Below are 20,051 nucleotides of genomic sequence, written 5' to 3'. Positions count from 1 at the left end.
TCTGGACAGAATATTCTGGGCCAAAGAATCGTTGTCAAAATCCAGGTAATAATGCCACACGTTGAAGAAAAAGGTGCTGAGAAGAGATGAAAATAATATGCTGTGGTGACATCAATCTTGTAATTCATGTTTAAAAATATAGGGGTTTATCTGTAAGAACTGAACACGTGAACTCCCACATATGGGAATGACATGCTGAAGGGGACAACAGGAGGAGGGGCAGAAACAGTAGTGGCCGCAGGAACAGCATGGCAGTGGACATGAGCGAAACCACCCCCAGAACGCTGGGGTGAGGGGCAAGGGGTTAAGGAACTAGAAGAGTCAACAACCCAGTGACACCCACCCTGTCACTGAGACGGGGCACAGGCTTGGGACAGGCTGAGTTCTGGTGCCCTTATGTGACATAAAAACAGAGCTGTCCAACAGCATCTGGACACGTAAGTTGGGTACTTGAGGAAGGCACGGGAGTCATGAGTATTTGGAGCAAGGAAGAGGACAGACCCACCCAGGAAGAAGGGCACAGTGAGAGACAAGGGCCTTGGACGCCGGAGCACTGGGGACGCCCAAGGCAAGGCCAAGGGCCTCCAGCTGCCCCCCCCCAGGGGAAGTCTGCTGGGGAAAGCCATCACCTGGCATGGTGGACGGCTCTCCTACCCCGTTTACCCACCTCCGCCAACTCTCTAACTGGTGACAGTGAATAAGATCCACTACTCCTGTTCCAGTAATCCAACGGGGTGGTGCCCTGTCCAGTAGGTCCGTGAATTACGAGTTTCCTAAGAAGATTTGAGGCTCGTGTTCTCCTTTCCAGCCAGGAACACCAGGTGCCCGCGGCAGACCCGGCCTCAGCACAGGATCTGCCCAGCCCTTCGGTGGACAGGGCTGAAGGGCCCTGGCCTGGGGAGCTGGGCAACACATCGGTCAACCACGGAGGGCTGAGAAGAGGGGGTGAGGACAAGGGAGAGGAATGGCACAGCCGTGGGACTGACGGGTGTGGGGCAAAGGAAGAGCCAAGAGGAGTCCTGGTTTGGGAACCTAGGCGCCTGGGCTGGGAAGTGGGGCAGGACGAAGGCTTCAGAGGGGACGGGAAGAGTCCCCTGGGGTCGAGCTGAGCACAGTGCCCGGTGTGGTGGTGCTCCAAGCCCTAGGCTGGCTTCTTCACAGCCTTCACCACCACAGAACTGTCCCCTAGTGCCGTCACAGCAACAGGCCCCCGTGAGCACAGACCACCATCCTCACCACAATGGTCCCCTTGTGCCCGAAGCACTGCCTGGCACGCAGCTCACTCAAACAAACGTCTGCCATCCTTAACAAACGCTGAATAACATGAATTGTGAAGGGTCCCCAAATGGTGGATGGTCACTTTGTGCTATTTTTATCTCAGACATGTTCATGATTTTGATTAAATTCTACTGTTTTCTCCCAAAGAAAGAGGCAAGGTCTCATGAATCGGTTAAGGCAAAGACTATGTCAACAATTAAACAACAACTTAAGTGTGTCACATGCCCAGCACTGTGCGGCCACAAAACCCACCAGGAGAGAAGTCCCAGCACAGAAGCACCCAGGGAGTACAACACAGGGTTTTAGAAATAATAACCCAAAGTCAATTATTTTTGCCTTTAAAATTCATGAATTCCTTTCTATCATCAGTGGACCTCACTGTGTGCTGCTTAGGCTGAAATCAGTTAGCTTTCATCATGTGCCCCCCAAACCTGACATCCTGAGACCTCATGACCTCTGAGGACAGGCTGGACGACTAAACACAGGGACTGCTGCACCAATGCCGCACGGAAGGGGTAAGAGCATGAGAGCCACGCACCACCTCGGGGTCCCAGGAACAAAGGGACAGGTTTTCTAAACTGAATTAACCATTAACAAAAAAAGCACTGAACTAAAATTTTTTAATTGAAAATTTACAAGAACTTTGTGTTTCATGAAACATAAATGATATTTGGGCAAGTCGGCCAGCTAATATGAATAATAAGTAAAGGATCCCACAAATCACAACTAGCCAAAGTCTCACTGCCTCAGAAGTCACCAGGAACCTGGACCCTGTGACTCCACTCTTATGCCCCAGCCCAGGGCTACACGGAGGCCCCTCTTGTAAGAAGTCCTCGGTGAGCAAGGGAGAGGACCCTTCCCACACGCTACTGAAGAAGGTGAGCTTCCAGACAAGAAACAGGGGTGCAGAACAAGGGCTCCTTCCGATACCACCCCGCCAACACAGGTCTCAATCTCCCAGTTCCCTCGGGCCACACTTTCTCGTTCTTCCAGCTTCAAAATAGACAGGCAGTTCTGATTAAGCCCATCCCCCCTCCAGTTGAAATTTCAGTCTTGTAAAGCTCATTCTGTTTTCATGCTAGCCGGAGAAATCTGCTGACAATGAAATTTCCACCTTAAATATCCAGCATGATTTTAAATGGGTTTCTTCAGAGGACTCTGCAGTGGACCTTTAAACCACAACTGGAGAGAGAAAGGTAATGAGAAATGGCAACGTAAGTGGAGCTCAACCTCTCAGATGCCCTCCAAAACGCAACACAGCCCGCTCTCCCTCGGCTGCCTTAGGGTGGTGAGGAGGTCCACCCACCATCGTCACACATCACAAACAGATCTCTGCCAGTCCACTTAGCATCCACATGTCACAGGAGACGGCATGTTAATCACAGAGCAACCGCAGTTCAACCAGAATAGTGTACACAGAAAGGAAGTACCAGTGACAAGTGCAGAGACTCTCTCCAAGTCCTGGCCAGGCCTCTTGGCAGGAGCCTGACCTTGGTCAAGTCTCTGGACTTCCTTTCCTCGTCTGTGTGAAATCTAAACTAAATAATCCCACGAGAGCACTTGATAAGTGAAATCCCAGGATGGATGTGTGGGCTGTGATGGTTAAGTCGCAGTGTAGCAGTTGGAGCCGTTGGCCTCGGGGAAGGTGAGGGAGGCCCAAGTCGAGGCACAGGCCCATCCTCCACAAAGGGGCCACCGAGGATGGCACAGGGCTGCTGTCATCACAACCTCTCCAGTGATGGCGAGTCACAGAAGCGTGCTGTGTAAATGGAGCCTGAGAGAACGGCGCTCTGGCCAGACACCACTAAGCCAGGGGAGAAGCACAGCCAGACTGCAGCCCCCAGGTTCTCCTCGTGCTCCCCATAGGGACACACACTCGCTCATCTGAACAGACTGCTCATACAGGGAAGGCCCTGGGCCAGCGAGAAATGCAGGACCTGAGGTTCAGCCTCGTCAGGAAACGGAGACATTCCTTCATCACCCTATACCACCAAACACAGCAAATGTCTACTTAAAAGGAGGGTAAGCCTTCTCATGGATTTACTCTTTTCTTACTCGTAGTGAGAAAAACCTCAAAAAAGGATGTTAGGGAGTCTTCTGTTGCTAGGGTGAGCGACAAGACGCTTACAAAGATCACCACCTTGGGGGCAGCTGCAGCTAACCCCAAGGTCAAGTAAGTTTTCAGCCACCACTAATTTCCAGCATCCAAAATGTGTCCAATCTGTAGAGTCAGACACTCCTAAATGGATGTCAATAAACTCTTTAGTCCTCAGAAAGCTCAGTACTCACAGATAATGATCAGGGTCGAATTTAGCCAGTTCGGCAGCCAGGCGCTTCTGCCTTCGCACAGTCGCAGGGGTAGAATCTGGATCCTTAACGTCAATCACGTCACTTAGCTCATCCTAAAGCACGCAGAAAAAGAAAGATAATTTGCTATCTCCTATTTTTAACATTTAAAAACTCAAATTTTTCAAGGAAAAGAAATTGCAAAACACAGAAAGAATCTTAATGGATCAGTAAACTATGATGGTGCCCGTGACCCAGAGATTCGGATCAGGCAAATGACTGTGAAGGCCCTGCTGGAGGTGATCCATCTAATCCTTACAGCAAGCAAACCGGCCAACATTACTGCAGCTCCAACAGCTTGACAGGAAGCCACAATGGAATATAACCCTGCAGCAAACAGGACACTTGGTTCTCCATCATCTCCCAAGTGATGGAGATGCCCCTCAGGTCTGAAGGCTGAGTATAGACAGCCACCTGCTGCTTCCTAAGTCTAGCTCGGCGGGTCTCACAGAAGACTCCTCACAGGGGCTGCACACACAAAAAGACACGTGCTACTCTGGAAGTGGATTTGACTAGTTTGTTTTGTTTTGTTTTTCAGTACTGGGGACTGAACCCAGGGTCATTTTACCACTGAGCTACATCCCCAGTCCTCTTCTGTTTTGAGACAAGATGTCACTATGAGTTGCCAGGGCTGGCCTGGAACCTGTGATCCGAGTAACTGGGATGACAGGAACGCACCACCATGCCCAAGTGATCAAAGAACTTTTGTGGGCTACTTTGACGTATATGACTTTTCATTGAAAAATCTAAGAATCTAAGAATCAATTTTACCATAACTGTCATTACAGAAATGAGTACATGTAAATACATGGCATGTTTTCCAAGAGGAATCCTACTGAAAATATGTATATTAGAAAACCGCCTAGCATACCATACTGTCTTTATTCTTTTGGTCACAATTGTGAAGCAAAGAAACCTATACAATGTAAAATACCCATGACTGTGCTTCTCCTTTCTTCAACCGCCCCATCTCCACCCCACGCCCAGGTGAGAAGTAGAGAAAGTGAAAGAAGCCTAAAGGACATTACTTGAAAAGAAATCAAAGGAAACACCTAGCTGGTCAAATAACAGCAATGATATTTAATCTTAACACATTCTAATACAATCAAAGGGACCAGAGACATTTTTGGAAGTCACTGGAACATCTAGAATACCTTAATATTTCCAAGTACAAACATTTTGGGCAAAACCAGATTTCTGACCGACCCCAAACTTATAAAAAATTTGCATTCCAAAAGTTTCCTTGCAATTTTCTTTTTGGAAACCTAACATGTCTTTTTTTTAAGTTTAATATTTTACTAGTTGTTGATGAACTTTTATTTATTTATGTATTTATACGTGGTGCTGAGACTTGAACCCAGTGCCTCACCCAGGCTAGGCAAGTGCTCTACCACTGAGCCCCAGCCCCAGCCCTTAACATATATTTTTCTATAGAAATACTAGTAAACAGTAGCTAGATTCTCAGGGCAAGCCACAAGGCAGGGGAGAAGTGCAGCCAGACTGCAGCTCACAGGTGCTCCTCGTGCTCCACCACAGGGACACACACTCGCTCATCTGAACAGACTGCTCATACAGGGAAGACCCTGGACCAGCGAGAAATGCAGGACCAGCCCTTAACATATATTGCACAGGGCACAAACTTGTGGCTTGCCCTGTACAATAACCCTTACATAGAGGACCCCCGACAGAGACAGTCCGAAGAGCACGCAGCAGTGTCTGCCTGGGAAGTACGTGCAGAGAGAGAATCCACCAGAAACATCTCCCAGGGTAGCGCAACCTGGGTCCTTCCTGTCTCCCTCTGCTTCCTTACTACCTGAAACTAGCGCGTGCAGCCAGACTGGGTAGGGTGCTGGGGAAGGCTTGGGAGAGGAGGAGTTAGAGTGCATCTGGGCTCACTGGCTGGAGAACACTAGAGCCACTTCCCACCCCTGGATGCAAGTCCCTCCCCGGCACCCGAGGGCCACCCCTTTTCCTCCCTCCTTCCAGCCCCAAGGAGTGCCCTGGTCCCAACCCTCACTCCACTCTCCCCAGATACTTCTGAAGACAGTCTGATGAAGGGGAAGGGCAGCCTGGAGTGAGGCCTGTCCAGCTCCGCAGCCCAGCTCCAGCTGTGCCATCCACTGGGAACCCCAGCCTGCTGTGTGAGATGAGTCTCGAGGCACCTCCGTCATGGGACTGGATTAGGTTCCCCTGCTGCCTCTGCTGTGGCGATTACCACCAATTGACTCTCCTACAGTCTAGAGGTCAGAACTCAGAATGAGTCTCAGTGGGCTGAAGTCACTGGCTGGGCTGCATGCCCTCTGCAGGGTTACAGGAGAATCGTTTCTTCGCCTTCTCCATCTGAGAGGTGTCCTCATTCCTTGGTCTGCAGCCCACATCATGAGACCCTCCCTCTGAGGTTTCTGTCATCACGTGGCCCTCTCTCTCTGACTGACCCTGGTCTCTTTAAGGGCCCACCTAGATAACGCAGGGCGCTCTCGCCATCTCAAGATCCTTCACGTGATCACGGCTGCATGGCCCTCTGCTATGCAGTGTGAACACCTTCACAAGTCCCGGGGAAACCCCGAGGACATTTTTTTCAGAGAGGGGGTGGACATCACTCAGTTCCACAGGGTGCTGTGGGATTAGGGCATCGGGCATTAGCACGTTCAACAGGGTTGAACTGCCCCTGTGTGCCCACTCCACTGAGGCCCCCGTTACCCACAGGATCCTGCTGAGAGTTCTACCCTTCCTGAGCTTCAGTTCCTCACTGGCAAGTAGAGGCAGTAATGAGCTGGGGCAGGGGTGGGGGGGTCTGCTTCGTCACTGTACCTGGACCAAATGTCGGGTCATGATGGGGCACCGTCAGCACATCGTGGTACACACTGCTGCACTGTGGAGGACCCACACAGGCACCCACAGACATGCCACATGCCAACGGCAGCTCGACAGTTTGCCGTCAGCCAGGCTCCCGCACCCCAGCCAACCAAAGCCCACTGCTGCAGCACACCAACCCCACCCCAGGCTCTGCACTGACCGGGCCCGCTCACCCTCCAGAGCGCAGCACAGAGCACTGTCCTCAAGGGGCCTTTTCTGTACTGAAGGAGTAGCCCCGTCTCTCACCAGCACAACCTGTCATGCCCTCATTTATCTGCTGTCTACCTGCTTACTATGCCACCCACCAGAATGTTCCACAGGGCAGGACCTGCTCTATCTTCTACACTGCGCCCCGGGAACTGTGCCTGGTTTGATATAAAACCATGAATGAGCAGAGGGCACCGGGCTGCTGCGGGCGGGTGCCGTGCTGGGTGCTGGCCTGGAGGCCCAGTACTACACACACAGATAAGCTTCCTGCTCTCTTGGGGGTGAGGACGGACCCGTAAGCAGGCGGCTCTTTTCCTTCTCCCTCCTCTCACGGCTCCTGTCTCAGGGCCTTCACGTGCAGTCACAGGACACCCACATGGTCAGTGTGGAGTTCATGGCAGTACAGGTCCTGCCCAGACCTGCTCTGCACACAGACATGGTGGGAAACTCAAATCAGACCCTAAGGAAAAACTGAAATAAACTAAAAGCAAAAGCCAAGTTGGCTTGGAATATAAAAATGCAGGCACAACCAACAGAAGGAAACGAGGGTAAGCATTCCCCTCCTCTGCCCTGGTCCCCAGCCGTCTGAGCATTTAAGACAAGCACTGCCAAGGAAAGCTCAGGGGGATCTCAGTCGGGCTCGTGCACATAGCACAGGGAAGACAGAGCAGCCCAGAGCAGGAACGGAGCCCGGCGCACACATCTGGCCGCTTCGTCCTCTGGAGACAAAGGCCAGGTCCCCAGTGCAGCCAAGGGCAGCAAAGAGCCAGCAAGCCCAGTGTTCCACAGCTGCTGGCAGCAGGGCCCCCAGGGCTGTTGGGTTAGCGCCCAGACTCTCTGGGACTGTGGTTGCTGGCAGCCTCCGGTGCCAGAAGCTTATTGTGCAGCCCTGACTCTGAGCAGCCAGGGACGTTTTCCAAAGGCGCCCTGGTGGCTGGCAGTAATTTCAGAACGGAAAGAAAGAAGGGTGTGTGTGTGTGTGTGTGTGTGTGTGTGTAAGGATGTGGGGGGAAGAAGAGATTATGTTTCAGCAAAAACTTTTTCTTCTCATTTATCAGTATAAAACATAGACATTCACGAGCTACTTAAAAGGCTGGCAGGAAAAAACAGGAGAGACTACACCACTTGTAAAGGGTTAAGTTACTCTATGAAGACAAGATGCTTGGGTATTTGAATTATGGAAGATTTAATTTCTTCTTGTGTTATATTTTATTTATTTATTTATTTATTTATTTAAGAGAGAGTGAAAGAGATTTTGTTTTTAATATTTATTTTTTAGTTATCGTCAGATACAACATCCCCGTTTGTATGTGGTGCTGAGGATGGAACCCGGGCCGCACGCACGCCAGGCGAGCGCGCTACCACTTGAGCCACATCCCCAGCCCTGTGTTATATTTTTATAATAAATCTATATCACTTTTATCATCAGAGGAAAAAAATAGTCATTTTTAATTTTAGAAGGGGGAAAAAAAAGAAGCTGTCAGAATACACGGAAAACCTGAGCAATGAACAAAACGACAGATACCTTCTCATCCAAAGGCAGAACTGGAGAGACTAAACTTGTGAGGAAACACTGTATTTTAGAAGATGGTGAAGTTTTAAAAATTATTTTAACTTAGAAGAGAAGTTCTAAGATCGCTTCCTTGTGCAATAGTTGTTTTCAGTATTTCCCACTGCTTTACTGGTAGAAAGGGCCACACTGTTCATCTACGTAGTCACTCAGTTTTCAACGGTCACACACAGGCAGCTGTGAAGACAAACTCCAGTACTGCCACTCACGTAGGTCTCTGTGCCAACAGCCCGAGGGACACAAGCACCCTGCAGAGACCAGCCTTCATGCACAGCCTGGGTGTGCTACGACTTCTGAAAGTCTGGGTGTTTCCTAGCTGTCAACGACACCATATTCCTCAAATTTAATAAGAAAATAAGATTCTCTGTAAAGACTACACATCCCCTGGTTGGTCCAAGGGTAAAATGCGCACCCATCACAGGAACGAGCCGTGATCCAGCAGCAATGTGGGCTGATGCAGAGTGCCTGGAGCCGTGCCCTCCAGGTCCTCTGAAGCGGGTGGGATGCAGGATGCAGCCCCCATCAGAGTGGAAGAGGTGATATGGTGCAGACACCACACTTTATTTAACTTCCTCCAAGAAGTCAGATGCACCCCCTGGCATCCAAATAGATCACTCTTTCTAATTTCTACAGTAAAAATTCAGAATATGCACACTACTTGCATATTTAAAAGACAACTATTAATTGTGTTATAAATATGTAACAACGAATCCCACTATTATGTATATTTATAACTCACCAATAAAATATGAAAATATATTTAAAAACCTATATTACTTCAGATAAGGTTTTACTACCAAATTAAATATTTTTAAATGTTTCAGTTTTCAGGACTTTTGGGGGTCCTAGTATTGCACACGTGGGGTGAAACGCTGTGCCACCAGCGGTACAGCAGGTTCACAGCTGAGCTCCTAGGACAAACACTCATGCTCCTCCAACTCTGAGGAAATACACAAATTTTTTATAAAAGGAATGTTCTTTCAGTTAAAACCTAAAGAAGAGTTTGATGATTTTAGACAACAGAGCTAAACGATTGGGAACTATAAACATTAAATTCGATGGTTCATTTCTGAGGGGGAAACATAATAAGAGCAGTTAGGAACTTCAATGACACTGAGAATGTTTCCTTTTCAAGCAGGTGACAGACTTTTAACACCTGAGTGAAGGCATCAAGGTATCAAGAACATTTCACAATTACTTGTGTTTAAAACCATTCTAATAACCGTAGAGAGCATTTTCAATAGACACCAGCACTCTCGCCTGCGAGTGCCTGTGTGGGTCCTCCTGAGCTCGGGCATGCCTATGTCCTTCAGAACCTGTCAGAGAGTCCCCAGGGCTCCTGCCTTCACAGCAGCAACAATCCCAGCGCCAAGGTCCCTGGCTGGGGAGACACTTTTAACAGGGATGTACAATCTGTACTTAGACTATGTGACATTTACTTGCCTTTATTTATGGCTTTGGACTGGAAAGCCCCTAGTCTGACCACCAGCTAGCTCTTGAGCAAATAGGTGAGGTCCCTCACTGCCGTTCCTGCAGCTGACAAAGTGGCTCAGGTCTGACTACCTTCCAGCCCAGCAGGGAACATGAGCAGGCTGAGGAGTATGCAATCCACGATGCACCAGAAAAACACCCAGGCTTTTAGGAGATATTTCACCAGCATGACTCCTATGCAAATCCCAGTTCTGTTTCCTTTTAGGAGTCTTGAGAGCACTTTGTGTCCTAAAGACAGGAACTGTCAGAGCTTTCTACACTTTTCAGAGATTTCAAATGCAGCATCTCCTTAAATTTTCCAAACAGCCCTAAAGTTGGTGAACACACTGACCCCCCATTTTACAAAAGACAAAACATTTGCAGTCAAGGAGTTGGCACAGCATCCCAAATTTAAACAGAGGCACACGTGGAAGCACAAGCTAAGTCCTTCACCTTTCCTTGGTAAACCCAAATACACTTAATACAGACTGAGCATCAGCAGCTAGAATCCCCAAATCCAACATCTCCTGAGCAGCACTCAAAGGAGAGTCTCCACGTGAGCTCCACACGGAGGAAACCAAGAGCACCTATCCTACACCAGGACCAGCCAGCGATCCAAACACGCGCCCTCATTCTCACTAGGAAACCATCTTATATGCATATAAGACATTTCACGTCAGAAGTACGTCTCCATTTTCCAGAAGTACAAATCAAAGCTTTCCAGGAGGCATTTGGAGAGTTCCTCTCTGAATCAAGGGGCAGACGGCACAAGGATGTCTGCAAGAGCAGTGAGGCGGGCAGACAGCCAACAGGGGGGAACACCTGGGGGACAGTTATGGGCAAGAGTTGTGCCAGGGGCTCTCAACACACCGTCTTGATCCAAACTGCCCAGCACAAGCAGAACTGAAATAGAATGCCCAGAGAAGAGCCCTGCGTCTCCGTTCCGCCACAGAGGCCACGTACCTGCAACCGCCGAACCACTCCTGCCCGGGAGTTCCCGAACCCGTAGCAGCACTGAGGACTCAGCGTGCTTTCTGGTACCTCTTCATAGGGGGTCTGTTCAATTTCCCAATCAAACTCTCCATCGTCGTCTTCTACTACTTCTTCAGAAGCACCTGTATTAAAAAGTAATAATTTTTAAAGTATTGGATTTCCTAGGTAAAACTAGAGGAAGAAAAAGTGTACAAAAAACCTGCCTGCAGATATGCACTGAAAGACGCACATAAGGACAGCCACAGCTCCATTATTCACGACAGCCAAGCAACTGGGGCCAGCCCAAGTGCTCATCAGCGGCAGGACACATAAAGAAATGTGGACACCACAGAGCAATGAGAGCAGAGGGCCACGGCTGCAGGAGGGACGAGGCTGTCAGAACAACGGTGAGTGAAAGAGCACACAGCCCGTAAGAACCACACATGCCACTCAAGCACAGGCTAAACGAGGGCAGTGGGGCCTTGGAGAGGAGCCAGGGCAGCCACACAGGTGGGGGTCAGTTCTAGACCCTGCTGGTGTCCACACTGGGGAACTCCTTCCACTGTACACTTCTGATCTTAGCACAAAACGCTAATACCCTGACTGAGACAAGACAATGTTTTAGTTGGTCTAAAAATGTGGAGCATCTGCTGGTCCAGTGGGTTCTTTACATCTCTTAATCAGAACACCAAAGTGAGCTTATGTTGTCACCTAAGATATTCTCTCCCATTTGCTACTCACTAAATCGTTTCTCCCCCAGAAACACACAGCAATCTAAATATTTTTAATTATCTCCATTTCTTCCCAACTGCAAAGCACATACCTATTTCTTCCACAAGTGGTCTGGCTGTCCTGGGTTTTCTTGGTGCCAGAAGAGCAGTCAACATGTTCAGCCCCTCAAAATGCTCGCCAGGAGTTTCTTTGGGTAACCGAATGGTAAAAATTCCTTAAATATAAATTTGTTTTATGCTTAGACAAATTAAAACTTTCAAAGGTTTCACAAATATACCTGTGAAATATATATCTTGGTAAAATAATTTTAACTCACTAGGCTCCAAAATATGCCCTTAATACCGATTTAGCGAACACAAATCAAAACAGCAAGAGGCTCAGACAGGGCTTTTCAGGAGCTGTTACTTCTCCAGGTCAAACTGCACAAGGGACTGAATGCTTTAATCCCACCCAGTATCACCTCAACCTACTGAGACTATTAAAGTTCCAAATCAAAACTTCTGAACATCAATGGCCTGAGGAGGTAACAGCTTAGAATTAACCCAAGAGTTACTCATAAAATATATAAATGTAAAATATATTCTGGGCTGGGGGAAAATCAAGTATCAAATCCAAGGAGAATAGCAGTTTAAAAAATATAAAATATTCTAAATAAAGCAACTGTGGCTCACCGGAGTGGCTCTGATATCTCAGACTCCACCCCAGAAGTCTTCTGCCAGCACACTCCAGTGTATGCACACCCCCTTCCCGTCTTCCATCAACCTCGTCCAGCCCCTGCAATCCTCTAGTCACTACTCTGCATTTCAAACATCTCAGCTCTTTCAATGCATCAACTACATCCCAATATATCAGATACAACTCAACCCAAGCATTCCCACATGTCTGACCTTATTAAACGCCCGTGAACTTTCACAGTTCAATGACTTCATTTCTATGTGCAACCGACGTGTGACTAAAGGTAGACCTCCCACTAGGACAGCAGTGCCACTCTTCCCATGCTGCACTGGGAGAACTCTGCTTTAACAACTTCCTGCCTCTCCTCTCTCTTCCCTGGTGCCTAATCACACAACGTACACAAGACACTCTTACTACAGATCCAGTGGCTTTTAGAAAAGGAAAATAAATGGCTCCACGGTTAGCTAAAATGAGCTACTTATCAATCATGAGAAGAAATTCAATCAGGCTTTAAATGCCACCCATGGATAGTTTCTCATCTACCCGTTATTAAAATTCAACTTTGAAAATTGTACAAGAAAGATTCCATTCAAAAGCTTATGAATCATCCACACCTTTTATAATCAATCATCTCATTTTACTTTTAAACACCTACTTAATGTAGAAGAAGTACTTCTAGAAAATGGGGTCAGAGTATTTAACTCAACTTTGCTTTGAAGAAATACTGTGAAATACTTTAAAGGACTGAGGAAATTCTAACTGTCAAAAAATCACGAATAAAGGCAGCAGGCAGTACAGAGTGTCAGGAGCCCACTGCGACTGTGCGACACCTAGGTCCCTGGGTGTACTCTGGAAAGACTACCTACAGACAAGCTAACAGGAAGAACCAAGGGAAGGACCACGCGCATTCCAGAGGGGTACCTTTATCTGCGTCGTAGGATCCCTGCTCACTTCCATTCTCCACAACTCTTCCAGGAAGGGTTAGTCTGCAGAGTGAACACGGGGGTCATGAAGTCCTTTAATACAACACAACACAGAGATCACCAGTCCACCAAAACCTATCAACCAAAGCAACTCAAGAGGCTGAGGCAGGGGGATCTCAAGTGAGAGGCCAGCTTTGGCAACTTAGTGAGTCTCCCAGCAACTTAGGGAGACCCTGTCTCAAAATAAAAAGGACTGGCGATATAGCTCAGTGGTAAAATGTCCCTGGGTTCAATCTCAAAAAACAAATAAACAAACAAATAAACCTTATTGACCTATTGAAAGAAATGTGAAAGCATTTCTTTCACATTTATAAGCCAAATAACTTAGTTCCTCCCCAACAAAGAAAGTAAAATTACAGATGACTCATCTTTCTATTTGAATGTCCCCAGTCACCAAAAAAATAGATACTGAAAAAAAAAAATCCAAAGTGTTAGCTACCACCACTGTAATAGCACTTCCCTTCTTAATGAGAATTATTTATATATCTGGTACCGACATAGCAGGAGCTTAATAAAGGTATACTGAGTTCTAGAGGGAGTGGGTAGAGAAGAGGGGGGAAAAAGATGGAAAAATGACAAATAATAAAGAAACATCAAAACCAATTGTGTATATCAGGCAAAATACTACTTTTTTAAAAAAGAGAAAGCACAAGTGCTTCTGTCAAGTCTCATTACTGTATGGAGATGTCCTCCTCTTTCACATCAGAGGAAATGAACTGATTTCCCGGCTTCAAGCAAGTCTTCCATTGAAGCCTCAAAACAATTTTTCTAGAACAGAAAGCTCAGTATCTCTTCTATTTGAAAAAGCTCTTATGGCTGCCTGATGTTGATTCCATAACTACAACTCATCAGTGAAACTACCGGACACCTTCCTGCCACCCCAATGTGAAGCTGGAGCCTCCTTTCCTTCTATGCCTCACTCTCTTATTCAAGTTAAACACACACACACACACACACACACACACACACACACAAAACGTGACAGATCCCAAATGGCCCAGACCTCACAACTTAGCTGCCACCAAGGTTTCCTCCAGCTACATGCATTGTAACGCATGTTCAGAGCCAAGATCCCTTCAAAGCCCAGAATAATCAGTTTATGAATCAGCCATAGTGGTTACAAACTCTACAGAGGCAGAGCCTGACTCAAGTCTCAGCTCTGCCACTCTTCAGCTATGGAACTTGGCTGGACAAGCTAGTTAAGTTCCAGAATCCTAAGACCTCATAACAGCACCTATCTGCAGGTTACCATGAGAATGAAGCAACAATGCAAAGAGCTTAGTGGCCGGCACAGCAGGTGAGCTTTCAGAAAACATAAGTGCTGCTGCTAAACCCCTTCTCCCAATCCCTTTATAGGTACAGTTATATTCTTACTGCATAGTAATAAAAATCATCTGTTTGCAGGCGTGCCTTCCCAGCTAGACCCAAAATTCCTTAAGGAGAATGACAACTTTTATTCACCTCTGATACACTGTAGCAAGCTGTATTTTCAAAGACTGCCATCTCACATCACTACTCCCAACCACAGGGTCAACATCCTTTCCCCTTAAAATTCAGCAGGCTTCTGGGGCTGTTTTGATCAATACCGTAAAGCAGAGGTAACATGACACTCTGCCCTTTCTGAAGTGCTGTGGTCTTAAAAGTTGATACAGATTCTGCTCTGCTTGCTGAAAATGTTCTTGAAAACTTCAGATGCTTGTTATAGGTCCAAATCTCCCAAGGAAACACCAAATAGACATGTAAAGAGACCACATGGGGAGGTCCTAGGAGACTACATGAAGAAAAGACACTCCACTAGCCTCCAGCTGTTACATCCCTTACTAACCTATATTCCAAGTCAAGCCACAATTTAAACACAATGGCATTAAAATCTTTAAAGCCAAGCCAGGTATGCTGGGGCATGCTTATAATCCCAGCAACTTGGAATGCAGAGGCAGGAGGAGTCTGAGGCCAGCCATGGCAACTTAACAAAGCCCTGAGCAACTTACCAAGACCCTGTCTCAAAATAAAAAATAGAAAGAGCTGGGTATGTGGCAGAGTGGTTAAGGGCCCCTGGGTTCAATCTCCAGTACCAATAAATATATAAACAAACAAACAAACAAACAAACCTTAAAGCCAGAACAGCCTAGCCAAACCCTTACCAAATTCCTTGTCCACAAAAGTAGGGTAGATAATAAAATAACTATTGCTGTTTTACACCATGAAGTTTGACTGGTTAGCTGGCAACAGATATCTGGCACCATGAGCCCTCAATAAGTAATAGTATAGTGGTCCTCCTTATCTACTTTAATTTTCTGTGATTTCAATTACCCACCCCAGCTCCAAAAATACAGTATAGTACATATGATAGTACAGTACAAATGAGAGTGAGAGAGAGAACACATTGACATAACTTTTATCACAGTATATTGTTATAATAGCTCAATTTTATTATTATTGTTCATTTCTATAAATTAAACTTTATTTTAGGTATGTAGGTACAGGAAAAAATACAGCATATACAGGGTTGGTTGCAGGCATCCACTGGGTCTTGAAACACATCACCCACCAACAAGGAGAGGACTGTCTATTCCAGCAGGTAGATAAGTTAGGGTCTAACTGAAATCCAGGCAGAGTGTTTGAGGCACTGTGAAGGAATTGGCTTGACTGGAGGGGAAGGTGTATACTACACAAGTACTTGACCAAGAAACACAGGCTGGAGCCACACAGAAGAGAGATCAGGACAATGATGTTAACCTAGTCAGAAGGGGGAGGCGAGGAACTGGCAGTGTCCTAGGAAGAATAATCCAGCAGTGTCCCCGGTAGCATGGGGCTAATAGCAGTGCCTAATCTGCAAGGATTTCTGTCAAAGTTAAATAAGATGAGGCACAAATCACACCCACAGGCGCTACTGGCCCACCTCTCTGAGGCTGAGCAGAGCAAACCGCAGATGCTATTGCCACAGTTCTGTAAGGACCTACACAGAAGAGACCAAGACAGTGATGTTAACCTAGGAGAACAATCCTAACAAGCAAGTTCTGGCAACCCTCACTGAGACGCGGAACAACCACATTAAAGGGCACAACCGATCAATGAAAGGGCACATGGGGAGGCAGGGGCCCTGGTTAAGGGGCACGCCTGAACAGGAGTGGTACACAGGGGCGAGAGCAAGCACCTGGCCAAGGGGCACAGCCCAGCATCGAGTGGAACAAGGGGAGATGGGGAAGACAGAAGACCTGGCCCATGGGCACAACCAAGCAGTAGAGCAGCACACAGGGAAAGAGCCAGCGCCTGGTCCAGGGAATGGTCGAGTAGCGAGGGGCACACGGGGAGGCGGAAGCGCCTGGCCCAAGGGCACCACCAAGCAGCAGCACAGGGCAAGAATGAGCGCCTGGCCCAGGGCACTGGGCAAGAGTGGCACACGGGGCAAGAATGGGCGCCTGGCAGGGGAACGGCGGAGCAGCGAGGGGTGCAGGGGGCTAGAGCGAGCGCCTGGTCCCGGGTGAGGCCAAGCAGTGAGGGTGGGGGGACAGGGAGGCAGAAGCGCCTGGCCCAGGGGCACCACCAAGCAGCGCAGCAGCACAAAGGGCAAAAGTGAGCGCTTGGCCTCGGCACGGCTGAACAGCAAGGGACTCACGGAGAAGCGGCAGCACCTGGCCAAGGGGCACCACCAAGCAGCGCAGCAACGCACAGGGCAAGAGCAAGCGCCTCGCCAGGGACGCGGCTGAGCAGCGAAAGGGGCACCGGGCAAGAGCAAGCACCTGGTCGGGGCACGACAGAACAGCGAGGGTCGCATGAAGAGGCGGCAGCGCCTGGCCAAGCAGCACCACCAAGCAGCGCAGCAGCTCACAGGACAAGAGCGAGCGCCGGGCCTGGGGCACCATCAAGCAGCGCAGCAGCAGCGTACAGGGCAAGGGCGGGCGCCGGGACCGGGGCACCACCAAGCAGCGCAGCAGCAGCGTACAGGGCAAGGGCGGGCGCCGGGACCGGGGCACCACCAAGCAGCGCAGCAGCAGCGTACAGGGCAAGGGCGGGCGCCGGGACCGGGGCACCACCAAGCAGCGCAGCAGCAGCGTACAGGGCAAGGGCGGGCGCCGGGACCGGGGCACCACCAAGCAGCGCAGCAGCAGCGTACAGGGCAAGGGCGGGCGCCGGGACTGGGGCACCATCAAGCAGCGCAGCAGCAGCGCACAGGGCGAGAGCGGGCGCCGGGACCCGGGCACCATCAAGCAGCGCAGCAGCAGCGCACAGGGCGAGAGCGGGCGCAGGGACCCGGGCACCATCAAGCAGCGCAGCAGCAGCGTACAGGGCGAGAGCGGGCGCCGGGACCGGGGCACCACCAAGCAGCGCAGCAGCAGCGCACAGGGCGAGAGCGGGCGCCGGGACCGGGGCACCATCAAGCAGCGCAGCAGCAGCGCACAGGGCAAGAGCGGGCGCCGGGACCGGGGCACCATCAAGCAGCGCAGCAGCGCACAGGGCAAGGGCGGGCGCCGGGACCGGGGCACCACCAAGCAGCGCAGCAGCAGCGTACAGGGCAAGGGCGGGCGCCGGGACCGGGGCACCACCAAGCAGCGCAGCAGCAGCGCACAGGACAAGAGCGGGCGCCGGGACCGGGGCACCACCAAGCAGCGCAGCAGCGCACAGGGCAAGGGCGGGCGCCGGGACCCGGGCACCATCAAGCAGCGCAGCAGCGCACAGGGCAAGGGCGGGCGCCGGGACCCGGGCACCACCAAGCAGCGCAGCAGCAGAGCACAGGGCGAGAGCGGGCGCCGGGACCGGGGCACCATCAAGCAGCGCAGCAGCGCACAGGGCAAGGGCGGGCGCCGGGACCCGGGCACCACCAAGCAGCGCAGAGCAGAGCACAGGGCGAGAGCGGGCGCCGGGACCGGGGCACCATCAAGCAGCGCAGCAGCAGCGCACAGGGCGAGAGCGGGCGCCGGGAGCCGGGACCGGGGCACCATCAAGCAGCGCAGCAGCAGCGCACAGGGCGAGAGCGGGCGCCGGGAGCCGGGACCGGGGCACCATCAAGCAGCGCAGCAGCAGCGCACAGGGCAAGGGCGGGCGCCGGGACCCGGGCACCACCAAGCAGCGCAGCAGCAGAGCACAGGGCGAGAGCGGGCGCCGGGACCCGGGCACCATCAAGCAGCGCAGCAGCAGCGCACAGGGCAAGGGCGGGCGCCGGGACCGGGGCACCATCAAGCAGCGCAGCAGCGCACAGGGCAAGGGCGGGCGCCGGGACCGGGGCACCATCAAGCAGCGCAGCAGCGCACAGGGCAAGGGCGGGCGCCGGGACCGGGGCACCATCAAGCAGCGCAGCAGCGCACAGGGCGAGAGCGGGCGCCGGGACCGGGGCACCATCAAGCAGCGCAGCAGAGCACAGGGCAAGAGCGGGCGCCGGGACCGGGGCACCATCAAGCAGCGCAGCAGCGCACAGGGCAAGGGCGGGCGCCGGGACCCGGGCACCACCAAGCAGCGCAGCAGCGCAGCAGCGCAGCAGCGCACAGGGCAAGAGCGGGCGCCGGGACCCGGGCACCACCAAGCAGCGCAGCAGCAGCGTACAGGGCAAGAGCGGGCGCCGGGCCCGGGGCACCACCAAGCAGCGCAGCAGCAGCGCACAGGGCAAGGGCGGGCGCCGGGACCCGGGCACCACCAAGCAGCGCAGCAGCAGCGCACAGGGCAAGAGCGGGCGCCGCGGAGGCGGGAGCGCTGGGGCAACTCGGAGTCGGGCGGATTCGGGCGCCACCCCGGGAAGGAGGCAGGTGGACGGGACGGAGGACCGGGAGGCGGCGGCGCCGGCGGGGCGCTCCCGGGCCGCGGCACGCGCACTCGCCTCAGGAAGTAGGGCTTGGCGTAGAACTTGAAGTCCGCCCCCTCGAAGTACACGTCGAACTCCGAGGCCCGGGCGTAGGGCACGCGGATGGCCACCGTCAGGAAGTCGGGGTCCTGGCTGAGCTCGAACGCGGGGGTCAGCATGGCCGCGCCGCACGCCGGGCCGCCGCGATCTGGAGGCTGGACTTTCAGACAAGTCCCGCGCTCCGGGCACCGCGCCGCTTCCGGCGCGAGGCGGAAGTGTGCACCGCGGTGCCGGAAGTCCCGCCCCACGCCGGGCTCCCTGGAAACGCGCCCCTTTAAAAGGCGCGGCGGCGCTGTCTCCGGAGCCCTGAAGGGTTGGGAGGACCCTGAGGGGTGGTCCGCCGTGACTTCTCCGGGCGTCCCTGGTGACGTTGCAGGTAGACAGACGTTTCCGGTGTGAAACCTCAGGGAGGCGCTGTGCCTCGGAAACCTCTGCTGTGAAACGAGGCTAGGCCGGGCGCGGTGGTGCCGCCTGCTGTCCCCGCCGCTCCAGAGGCCCAGGCTGGAGGATGCAAGTCCCAGGCCAGCTCGGCAACACAGCGAGGCCCTGTCGCAAAATAAAATATGAAAAGGGCTGGGAGTGTGGCTCAGTGGCTAAGCACCCCTGGGTTTAACCCCCCAATACCTAGTAGTGGTCACAGTAGTTGTATTAATAATAATAAAACGAGCTAGCCTCGCGGAAACGCTGTGAGGGTAAGGTGACATGGCGCGTGCGGAGCTCCAGCGTCGCAGCTCCTGCGGTCAGCGCTCAGTGTGGTGCAGCAGGTGCAGCAGAAGCTGAGGTTTCCCTTAGTTCTCACGTGTCTTTCAATCCCCATGCACACTCTCCCTCCCTTCCTTCCCGGCTCTCCTTTCTCTCCACTTTTTATATAATCCCCTATTTGAATAGGGTTTTGTCATTAGCAGAGTCTCCAGTGTGACATCTGGTCCACCCTACGAACTCCAAAGAAAACTGGGCGCAGAGAGGTTACGAAATATGACTTATAGTCTTGCCGTTTGCAATGATGAGAAACCAGAACGTCTGGCTCTTAAACCGAGCCCCTGTCTGCGCTGAGGAATCGTGGTCCCTCTGGATGTTACCCCGTTTCCTTCTTGTCACTCTTCCCCTCCCACTTGTCAGAGGCTGGCTT

The 20,051-nt window shown here is 51.4% G+C and overlaps 1 protein-coding gene across 1 annotated transcript in view; it reads right to left on the bottom strand.

Moving 5' to 3' along the window:
* The window catches only part of Shq1 (SHQ1, H/ACA ribonucleoprotein assembly factor), a 71,271-nt gene extending 52,178 nt beyond the window's left edge, over positions 1-19,093 (bottom strand). Inside the window, exons 1-5 of the mRNA XM_077106237.1 lie at positions 18,899-19,093; positions 13,028-13,092; positions 11,523-11,645; positions 10,691-10,842; positions 3,568-3,680 (exon numbers count right to left, since the gene is read on the bottom strand). Coding sequence (XP_076962352.1) covers positions 3,568-3,680; positions 10,691-10,842; positions 11,523-11,645; positions 13,028-13,092; positions 18,899-19,041 — 596 coding nt within the window. The 5' untranslated portion in view covers positions 19,042-19,093. The remainder of the gene's footprint in view (positions 1-3,567; positions 3,681-10,690; positions 10,843-11,522; positions 11,646-13,027; positions 13,093-18,898) is intronic.
* Positions 19,094-20,051: the final 958 nt, after the last annotated feature.

The sequence above is a fragment of the Callospermophilus lateralis genome, chromosome 20, assembly GCF_048772815.1.
Source record: "Callospermophilus lateralis isolate mCalLat2 chromosome 20, mCalLat2.hap1, whole genome shotgun sequence".
In the NCBI taxonomy this organism is placed as follows: domain Eukaryota; kingdom Metazoa; phylum Chordata; class Mammalia; order Rodentia; family Sciuridae; genus Callospermophilus; species Callospermophilus lateralis.
This window is presented reverse-complemented; position numbering and strand designations above follow the sequence as displayed.